General features: G+C 48.8%; 1 protein-coding gene across 1 annotated transcript in view; it reads right to left on the bottom strand.

Annotated features, from left to right (window-relative positions):
• LOC102474665 (uncharacterized) overlaps nucleotides 1-11,289 on the bottom strand; it is a 92,004-nt gene that overhangs the window by 21,071 nt on the left and 59,644 nt on the right. Inside the window, exons 23-26 of the mRNA XM_027772578.1 lie at nucleotides 8,410-8,694; nucleotides 5,467-5,751; nucleotides 4,789-5,003; nucleotides 1,863-1,992 (exon numbers count right to left, since the gene is read on the bottom strand). Coding sequence (XP_027628379.1) covers nucleotides 1,863-1,992; nucleotides 4,789-5,003; nucleotides 5,467-5,751; nucleotides 8,410-8,694 — 915 coding nt within the window. The remainder of the gene's footprint in view (nucleotides 1-1,862; nucleotides 1,993-4,788; nucleotides 5,004-5,466; nucleotides 5,752-8,409; nucleotides 8,695-11,289) is intronic.

Raw genomic sequence — 11,289 nt, 5'->3', positions numbered from 1 at the left:
AGAGAGAGAGCAAGAGAGAGAGAGAGCAAGAGAGAGAGAGCAAGAGAGAGAGCAAGAGAGAGAGAGAGCAAGAGAGAGAGAGCAAGAGAGAGAGCAAGAGAGAGAGAGTAAGAGAGAGAGCAAGAGAGAGAGAGAGAGAGAGAGAACGCACGAGTGCACGCAAATCGCCAGGTCTTAGACTTGAAAAGTGGTTGGTCACATGGGAGTCCGTCACCTTAACCACCATGCCACCTGCTGGCCCCATTTTAAGCATTTCTAAGTCTATAGTGTAACGGCATTACATATATTTATATTGTTGTATGACTGTTACCGGTCTCTCTAGGATTTTCTAATCAACCCTAACTGAACGTGTGAATTCACATTTATCATAGAGGAGCCTCTGTTTGCTCATGTGACAGGGGTTAACTAAAATCCACGTTATGGGGACCTGCAGTTAACGTAATGGCTATGTTGCTGGACTCCCACGTAGTTGACCACGGTTTGCGTCCTGGACCCGGTGGCTTAAACTCACGCCGAGCGCGTGTGTGTGCGTGCCCAAGATCCCGAGAGGAGAATGGAGGAGAAGGGATTGCGGCGTGGCCATCCCCCCTGGGGGGTGATTTCTCGCTTTCTGTCTCTCTGTCTCTCTCTGTCTGTCTGGCGAGCGCACACGCCCTATAGTGAAATCTCCCCCCTCAAAGATAAAACCCACGTTATGATATGGTGCACCTAAAGCCTGCTGTAAAACTGAAGAAAATGGAGAACAAGCTAACGGATTGCAGTGAGACACATGCTGGGGTTAAATTTCCCCTGTATGGAAATTCCACAGAAGTAGGATTTATGAAGTAAATGGAATAATTCATAGATTGCAACTTTCACTCTTGTCAATTTACCGACATTACAGATACATAAAATTAAAGGAGGCCGGACTCCCAGCATAGCGGCTGGGCACTGGGCAGAGGTAGCTGGACCCCGTATGGCTGCCCACGGTCCGAATCCCAGTCCCAGCTGCTAGAGAAACATGCTGGGCGTGTGCGTGCGAGCGCCCCAAATCCCTGAGATGGGGACAGGGAGAATAGAGAACTGAGCGTGGACGCATTTTGCTGACGGGTGCTATCCCTCTCTCGGAAACGTCCTCTGACAGAACAAAATGAAAAAGACAAAGGGGGTCTTACTGAATATTTTTGGCATTTACCAATTTATTTTCTACAGAGATACATTTTTTTTTGAGAGTTTTTTTGCTATAGGGTGCGTGCGCTCGCCAGGCAGACAGAGACAGAGAGACAGAAAGCGAGAAATCACCCCCCAGGGGGGATGGCCACACCACAATCCTTTCTCCTCCATTCTCCTCTCGGGATCTTGGGCCAGCGCACGCGTCCGGTGTGAGTTTAAGCCACCAGGTTGGGGACTCAAACTGTGGTCGACTACATGGGAGTCCAGCGACATAGCCATTATGCCAACTGCTGGTCACCAGAGATACATTTTTAAAAAAGAAGAAAAAATGGATATAAAATGTCAGAAAGCAGACACAGATGGGAAATCACAACTAGTGTTCAGAAAGGCTGGGTGCAGGGTCAGATCCACACAAAAATCCACCATTTTTGTATAATTTAAAAATTATTTATTTATTTAAGTTTATTTATTACAATTACTGTTCTTGTAAAATTTGAACAGAGAGAGAGAGAAAGGGAAAGTGACAGATCAAGTCGCCAGGTCAGGGACTTGAACCACAGTCAGCTATGTGGGAGTCCAGCACCCCAGCGACCACACCACCTGCTGGCCCCAGAAGATGCCATTTGATTGGTCAGAAAATGGCCCAGGCTTGCCGGCCGCTCCCGCAGCAGCTTTGTAGGAGCCCACAGGGGCGGGCTCGGGGAGTTTACCTGCGGCCACTCTGGATTTGTCCGAAGGTCTGCTCTGAGCGACGTTCCTGTCCCCTCCAGCTCGGTTCTGCCAAGGCTGACCAGCCTTCTGCGGGGGGCACCCTGTGGCCGCGCCAGTGGTCAGCCAGTACTGCCAGGAGGGCCGCGAGGACAAGCCCGGCCACGCCCAGTCGGGCCCAGTTCTCCCTCGTGTAATCTTGGATCGCGGCGTCTGGGGGCGTAATTCAGAGAGAAACGGTCGGCCGCGTCCCTTTCCGTCTCAGTCCCAGCCTCTGGACAGACCCCGCGGGTGTCGGGCGCACCCTGCAGGGAGGGGAGTCGCATAAACAGGGGAGGGGCTCCTGATGGGGGACTGCGGCTCCTCCCTCCCCCCTGCGCGTCTGGAGCTCTGGACTCCCTCCTCTACCTCACCCCGCCCACAGCGCTTCTCCCTTTTCTACCTGACAGCGGGTTCAGCCCTGCCAGCCCCTGAGAAGTAGGCAGAGGAACACTTAGGGAAGATTTTGCCACACTATTGTCACTATTGTTTTTTTTTTTTTTTTGAGAGAGGTTTTTCTCCCCAGAAAGACAGAGAGAGACAGAAAGCAAGAAATCACCCCACAGGGGGGATGTCCACGCCACAATACCTTCTCCTCCATTCTCCTCTCAGGATTTTAGGCATGCACGCGCACATGCACACGTGCCCAGCATTAGTTTAAGTCACCAGGTTCGGGACTCGAACCGCAGTCAACTACGTGGGCTTCCAGCGACATACCCATTACACTAACTGTTTTCGCCCAGCGATTAGCCATTATGCTAACTGCTGGTTCCCCCGTCATTATTGTTTTTGAAGGTTTTGCCATAAGGTGTTGTGCTCACCGGAGAAGAGAAAGAGAGAGAGACAGTGAGAGGGAAAGTGAGAAGCCATCCCCCGGGGGACGGCCGTGCTGCAACCCTTCTCCACTCTCCCCCTGGGATTCTGGGCATGCTGCAACCGTTCTCCACTCTCCCCCTGGGATTCTGGGCACACATGCACCTGCGCCTGCTGTGATATTCAAGCCACCGCGTCTGGGCCTTGTACCACGGTTGGCCACGTGGGAGTCCAGCGTCTTAACCACTATGCCACCTGCTGGCCCATCTCCACACTGCGTGACATCTTCTGGACAGCGCTCCTCTGAACCGTTTTCTTTTTCACGTGTCGTATGGACTGTGAGCTGATACTGCTTTCAAGGGTTAGGTAATACCGGGGAATCAGAGTGCTCAGAGACCTTTTACTCCCTCCTGTTAAACGTAAAGCAGCTCCACAGGCACAGAGCGGGGCAGAGTGTGAGACAGTCAAGTCGTGCAGATGAGGCTGTACAAGTCGCTCGGCACTGCGGTAAGAGGTGATGTTGATTTATTTATTTCTGAAAGAGAATTTTTGCTATAGGGCATGTGTGCTCACCAGAGAGCCAGAGAGACAGAGAGCCAGAGAGCCAGAGAGACAGAAACCACCCCCTGGGGAGTGGTCATGCCGCAATCCCTCCTGGGATTTTGGGCACGTGCACACACGCGTATCTGGTATGAGTTTTAAGCCACTGGGTTTGGGACTCAAACCATAGTTGACTATGTGCGAGTCCAGCGATGTAACTACTATGCCATTTGCTGGCCCCAAGAAATAGTATTTAAAATGAGATACAGTGAGTGCTCTAAAGGAGCAGACCAATAAATCCAATCAAGTGAAAAAAATTGAATTTAGGTCCATCAGGGAAAAGGAAGAACAAATTTTTGGTACAAATAACTGATAGAGAAATAAAGTCCAGATGAAAAAACCCCTCCCATAAATCAGATCAAATCGATTAGCAAGAGACAGACTACAGAAGAAAGGGCAAAACCCGTGAACAAATGTTTCATAACCAGGCAGGCAAATTCAAATATCCATTAGGGACCAGCAGGTGGTGTAGCGGTTACGTCACTGGACTCCCATGTGGTCAACCGCGGTTTGAGTCCTGGACCCAGCTGCTTGAAACTCATGCCAGATGTGTGTGCGCATGCCCAGAACCCCAAGAGGAGACTGGACGAGAAGGGACTGCCATGTGGCCACCCACTCCCGGGGGCTGATTCCTCGCTTTCTGTCTCTCTGGCAAGTGCATGCACCCTATAGCAAAAATCTCTCAAAAAAGAATAAATACCCATATTACAAATGCTAAATTGTCAACTGTGAGAGGCAAATTAAAACTGCAATGAGATATTCTTCAAAGCTCCCAATTAAAAATCCTAAAACCCTGACATGGGAAGGGTGCAGCGTTCTCACACGGAGACTGTCAGTTGGTGCAATCTGTTTGAGAGACCGCCCGGCCATGCCTGGTCTCCTGAGAGACCGCCCCGCAACGCCAGGTCTTCTGAGAGACCGCCCTGCAATGCCCGGTCTTCTGAGAGACCACCCCGCAACGCCTGTCTCCCGAGAGACCGCCCTGCAACGCCCGGTGGCATGCATCCTGAGTCAGCATGTTTTCTTATGTTTAGTTTGATTGGGTTTATTCCTCTTTTCCTTAAAGCACGTAGTTGCTGCACAGTGTTGTAGAAATCGTCTCCTATCCCCGTGTCAGGCTGCTCCTCTCCTGCATTATCCGCTCGGACTTGAAATACTTGGTGTTTGCAGTCAGCCTTTTCATCCATTGCGATCTATTTGTGTACTGATTTGATTTCATTACTCCTACGTGAACGCACACCGACCGCCCAGGATGATGACTTAAAGAGACTGCTCGGGGCCGGCAGGTGGCCTGGTGGTTGAGGTGCCGTACCCCACGTGGCCGACTGTGGTTCGAGCGCCTTGAAATTCATGCTGGGTGTGGGTGCCTCTGTACCCAAATTCCTGAGAGGAGCATGGAAGAGAAGGGGTTGTGGTGTGTGTGGTGTGTGGTGTGGTCCTCCCCCCAGGGGGTGATCTCTCGCTTTCTGTCTCTCTGGTGAGCACACATGCCCTCAATGAGAGAGAGCGAGAGCGAGAGAGAGCGACAGGGCGAGCGTGAGCGAGACTGACCTGGCCTGGATGGTCTTGGAGTCCCATGACTCCCGCACAGCTGGCATGGCGCCACCCTCTCTGCCAGGGGGTGTGAGGCACGGATGTGGTTGCCCTGCTCCGCAGCCAGCAGCTGCTCCGTTCTGCAGTAACCCCTCCCTCTGAGAACGACGCACGCAAACAGTACAGAAATGGGGCTTGTGAGAGTTTCCAGGCGCCTCCCCAGGGGCTGCAAGCTCCCAGCCACTCAGAGTGGGGCCTAGCCCTGTCGCCAGCTCAAGGATTTCTAGTTGCAACCAAGCACGTGAGAAGAGCTGAGCTAGCGTCCCCACCAGCCCGCGGGCCGTGGAGAGGAGGGCCGCGCAAGCCTGAGAGGAGTCTAGGTGGCCTCATGGCTGCTGCCAACATGGCCTCCAAGTGCGACTCGGTGCTGGCTTCTCCTCTCTCCAGAGCTCACATGTTTGCAAAGGATCCCGCACACCGAACTCCGGGAGGGTGGGAAAGCTGAACGAGGAGCCCTCTCGCCACAGCCTCGCTGAGTGAGCCCCTGCAAGGCTCTTCGCTCAGGGTGCTCCTTCATATCCCTGCCAGACGACCCTGGACGGCCAGCCTGGATGCACCTACCTGTGACGACAAGCTCCAGGGCGTTGCTGGGGGCCGACCACACGTAAGGGCTGCCGCTGTGCCAACCATAGCACCTGTAGTTCCCCGAGAAGCTGCGGTTCACAGGACCCAGAGTGAAGCTGCCCTGGGGTCCTCTGTGTTGGGGCGGTGGAAGGGAAGCCTCCCCATCCTTGGCCAGTGAAAAGCTATCAAATGGAACGTGTGCTGAACCACACCGGAGATAGATCTTCGCTCCCAGCCTCACGACACCCTGCTCTGCAGAGAGAAGGGGCTTGTCGAACAAGCCTAAAAGAGAAGAGAGGGACAAGTAAAGACTCTTCCCCATTTTTAGTTGGGACCAGCAGTTAGCGTAATGGCTATGTCGCTGGACTCCCACGTAGTCGACTGCAGTTTGCGTCCCGGACCTGGTGGCTTAAACTTGTGCTGGGCCCGTGTGCGTGCATGCCCAAGATCCCGAGAGGAGAATGGAGGAGAAGGGATTGCGGCGTGGCCATCCCCCCTGGGGGGTGATTTCTCGATTTCTGTCTCTCTGTCTCTCTCTGTCTGTCTGGGGAGTGCAAGCGCCCTGTAGAAAAAACAAAACAAAACAAAACAAACAAACAAATAAAAAACAAACAAAAAACAAACAAAAAAACTCTCAAAAAAAAAAGACTCTTCCTCATTTTTAAGAAAAAAAATTTTTAATTAGCCCAAAATTTTGTATATGTAAGGAAATTAAAAAAAAACTCATGGGAAGATATATTTGAAGTACGAGTTTATTAGGTTGTAAGAAAAGTCATGATGCATAAAAAACCCCAGAAAAATGTCATGACTTTTCCAACAACATATTTTGTTGCAAAAAATTTCTGAAATTCATGCATAATTCTTTCATAAGATACATTTTCCCATGAACTTTGCAAAGACCTCTGGCATTTACCACACACAATGTATTGTTCTGAAATATGCGTACGCCACTCAGTGGCTTGGTTGAGCTCATTAACAGATGCATTACCTTACACACTTCCTCATTTATCTGTGCTGAGAACACTTAAATCCTACTCTCTGCCCAGCCCTGGTGGCGCAGGAGCAGGGGCACCACTGCGCCGTGCTGGGAGCCATATGGGAAGACTCCGGGTTGGTGTTCCAGGGCTGCCTGAACACATCAGGCGTGCCTGCAGTCCCGGCTGTGGGACTGATGGGAAGACTGGGGCACATAAACCCAGCAGAGGGTGCCTCTCTCTGTCTCTCTCTCTGTCTCTGTCTCTCTCTCACACACACACTCAAGAATAAAATAAATAAGCTTAAAATATCTACCCAGAGGGAACCAGCAGTTAGCGTAATGGCTATGTCGCTGGACTCCCACGTAGTCGACCGCGGTTCGTGTCCCGGACCCGGTGGCTTAAAACTCACGCCGGGCGCGTGTGCGTGCGTGCCCAAGATCCCAAGAGGAGCATGGAGGAGAAGGGATTGCGGCGTGACCATCCCCCCTGGGGGGTGATTTCTCGCTTTCTGTCTCTCTGTCTCTCTCTGTCTGTCTGGCGAGTGCATGCGCCCTACAGTGAAAATTTCTCCAAAAAAAAAAAATATATCTACCCAGAGATTTTCAAACATACAACACATTGTTATGTGCTCACTGGGATGCACACCAGATATCTCAACGTGATCTCTCCCATCTAATGGAAATTTTGTACCCTTCGACTGAGATCTCTCCAGTCTTCCACCATCACCCCAGTCCCTGGCGACCACCACTCGACTCTCCTCTTCTGTGAGCTCACCTTCCACACCCCACACACGAGCGGGCTATGTGCTGCCTTTCTGTGTCTGGCTGATTTCATTTCATCAATGGCAGGATTTCCCTACCCTGCCGGCCCCAAGAGAGGTGCCGCTTTCAAGGGACAGGATATGGCCCCTAAATCCAGAAGAACTGTATGTTTGCGAGAGGGGAAGTGGTCTCTGGAGAGTTTGGGGAGCTACGTCAGGCGTAGGAGGGGACCTTGTCTGAAGAATGTCAGGAGGAAGAAGGACCCGCAACTCAGGTGCATTCTCTTAGAACCACCCAGTCAGGCCGCCCCGAGGACAGAGCATTAAACAGAGCTGCATTTGGGCTTGGGGAGCACAGCCCCTCGCTCCTTAGGGATGGGCTGTGGAAAGTGCCGGGGAAGGAAGAGTGATTTCACAGTGCAGAACCCAGCGAATTCCTTCCCAGTCAGGTGCTCAAGTAGACACCCACCGCCAGATTCGAGTGTTTGTACCTTTCCGTGACGTGATGGAAACGGCACTTTGCCTCTGTGGGTTCCTTGGCATGACCCATAACCCAGTCTAATCATGAGGAAAACATCAGAGAACTTCCAGAAGTGGGGGACACCCTAGAAACACTAGACCATACTCCTCAAAGTGTCAAAGTCATCAAAAACAAGGGAAGTCTGAGCAATCATCAGTCAAGAGGAGCCTCAAAGGCCGTGGTGACTAGTGCAGTGTAGGCTCCTGAGCGGACAAGGGACGTCGGGCACTCGCGGTCCGGAGTGGTTCCTGCAGTGGGTAAAAGACATGGGGTGAAAACGAAGGAAACCCAAATAAACAACGAAGAAAGAAGTATCTTATTGGCTCATTAGTGGTACCAATGTACCATGCTAATGATAGCCGGTGGCAATAGTGGAAACGGTGGGCCAGCAGGTAGCATGGTGGTTAAGGCATTGGACTCCCACATGACTGACAGTGGTTCAAGTCGCAGACCTGGTGGATTGCTCTCTCTCTCTCTCTCTCTGTCTCTGTTGGCCTATAGCAAATTAAAATAATAATAAATAAATGAAAAAGAATAGGGGAAACTGGCTGCTGGGGATATGGGAACTCTCTGTAGTATCTTCTTAATTTCCTGTGAATCTAAAACCTTCCTGAAAATAAGTCTAAAAGTAAGAAAACAACCAACGGAGCGCCTGAGTGGCAGAGACCCTGGTGCCTCCTTACCCGTCACCACCAGCTCCAGAGCTTCACTGTACTCTGACCACCTGTATTGCTTCATGTACCGGCACTGCAAACGCCCCGCAGTGGTCGTGTCCATGTGCTTAATGACGAACTCTGCCTCCTTCTGAATGCCCAGTCTCTTCTCTACTTCCTTGTATGAGGCGTTTCCCAGGATCACCAGCTGGTACAGGTAGGATTCAGGAGTTCCCTGGCACAGGATTTTCACAGACCCATTCCAGGGAATCAGAGAGCTTGGTGAGGCAGATATGACAGGAGTGGGGAAGATCCCTGGAAGAAAACAGAGCCTAGACTCAAGTGGTCCACCATGAAGAAACTATTTCTTCTCTGACGGGAGAACACAATTAAGGCACGAAGGACCTAAAATTCTTTTCTTTTTAAGCTAGTTTTTTTGGGGTATTTTTTATGCAAACGATATACATAAAAGAAGATGTTCCTCTGACATGGACACTGAACTTGAGCTGTGAAATATTGCTTCCCCTGACTAAAAATGAAGATTTTCTGCTGAGATTTCTCCCTCCAGATTAATTTCTGGTGGCCTTTACACACTGTCTAGATCCACATGAACAGGATCCAAACATCTGAATACAATTAGGGTCAGAACATTCCTCTATTTGCACCAGAATATTCCTCTATTTGCACTGAATCTGATGCACAAAGAGTAAAAACGGAATGGAAGAGAGATTGCAGATCACCTCCTCTGCACACCTCTGAACGCTCAGATTGAACTTCAAGAATTAGTGGAGGGACCAGCAGTTAGCGTAATGGCTATGTTGCTGGACTCCCACGTAGTCGACCGCGGTTCGAGTCCCGGACCCGGTGGCTTAAACTCACGCCGGGTGCGTGTGCGTGCGTGCCCAAGATCCCGAGAGGAGAATGGAGGAGAAGGGATTGCGGCGTGGCCATCCCCCCTGGGGGGTGATTTCCTGCTTTCTATCTCTCTGTCTCTCTCTGTCTGTCTGGCGAGCGCACGCGCCCTATAGCAAAAACCTCTCCAAAAAAAAAAAAAAAAAGAATTAGTGGAGAACAATATGGAGGTTTCTCAAAGACCTTCAAATAGAACTACCATATTATCCAGCAATTCCACTCCTGGGTATCTACCCAAAGGACAGGAGAACACCTGGAAAAGTGCTTGCACATCTATATTCATTGCAGCATTATTCATGATTGCTAAGACATAGGGTCAACCCAAATGTCCTCAAACAGATGAATGGATTGAAAAAGTGTGGCATATATACTCCATGGAGTACTACTCAGCCAAAAAAAAAACACAAAGCCCTAGAATGTGATAGAAAGGGGACGAATATGGAAGATTTGTTGTTGAGTGAAGCAAGTCAGGCTATGAAACAGAGGCATTGTATATCTCCACTTAACATATATCGACTGTCCACACTCTGATAGAAACTGAAAGACTGGAGGACATAAAAGCATTAAAAATGGTCATGGACACTAGAGACAAAGTGGAAAGAGTTTTTAAGAGTGTGGGAGGGGAAGAGTGTAGAAAAGGAAATTTGGGGAAAAAATAGAGAGGTAAGAGATTTGTGGGACACAGATATGGTTTATTAAGTGTTGATGAAGACGTATATAGTGTTCTCAACTGGACTGGACTGAGGTGTATATCATGCTGGGTATAGTCTATTTACAATCTAAATTATATATAGTGATTAAATGTATAAATAATAATAAAAATTTTAAAAAATTAGGAAGAAACACATCATCAGATGACTAGAAATCACCGCAGGCTTACAAGAAATATGGGAAAGCAAGAAGATACCTCTCCTCCAAGGGAAAAGAATAACTCCTCTTCATCCTCATACAGTACAGTGAAACTCATGGGAATGTCAGATAAAGAATTCAGAATATTCATAGCAACAAAGCTAACAAAGGTGGAAGATAAAGACTCAATGAACTGCAGAAGACGCAGGAGAAAGGAGCTGATGAGTTCCAGGTGAGGAAATTCTTGCAAGATCTAAAAGAGGAAATACACACCATAACAAAGAATCAAATGGACCTGTTAGAGATGAAGGCTATAACACAGGAGGTCAAAACCTCCCTTGAAACTATTAAAAGCAGACTAGATCATACAGAAAATCGAATCTCAGATGTAAAAGATAGAATCTCTGACCTAGAAAAATCCACCATGAAGACTGAGAAAATTGCCCCCAAAATGAGAATAATATACGAGAAATACTAGATACCATCAAATGTTCAAACATCCAGATAATTGGTATCCCAGAAGATGAAGAGACCCATAAGGGCATTGATAATCTACTCCATGAAATCCTGCAAGAGAACTTTCCAAACCTAGAGAGGTATTCAAAGATCTAGTCCCAGGAAATACAAAGGGCCCCAAACAGGATCAACCCAAGAAGATCTTCTCCAAGACACATATAGCCAGACTGACCAAAACCACAGACAAAGACAAGATACTAAGGTTGGCAAAAGAGAAATGTCAAGTTACCGACAAAGGATATCCCATCAGGCTAACAGGAGACCTCTCATTGGAAGCAATGTGAGTGAGAAAAGAATGGGAAAATATATTCAAAGTATTAAGGGAAAAGCAATTTCAACCAAGAATACTGTATCTAGCAAGATTATCCTTCATATGGGAAAAAAAAACAAGAACATTCTCAGATAAACAAAACCTGAAAGAATTTTCCAACACAAGACCAGATCTCTAAGAAGTTCTGAAAGGAGTGCTATACCAGGAAAATTAAATACAGACACACAGAAATAAGAGTTCAAAAAACCAAGAAAATGGCCAACTTAATTGTAGGGACAAGTCTGGAGTCGAATATTATATTCCAGAATTTAATCAAGAAGATCGAACCACAACAGAAGATAGATTAAGTACATGAGACTGAA

The sequence above is a fragment of the Tupaia chinensis genome, unplaced genomic scaffold (genome assembly GCF_000334495.1).
Source record: "Tupaia chinensis unplaced genomic scaffold, TupChi_1.0 Scaffold000286_1, whole genome shotgun sequence".
In the NCBI taxonomy this organism is placed as follows: Eukaryota; Metazoa; Chordata; class Mammalia; order Scandentia; family Tupaiidae; genus Tupaia; species Tupaia belangeri.
Note: the sequence above shows the minus strand (reverse complement) of the source record. Positions and strands in the feature narration are given on the sequence as shown.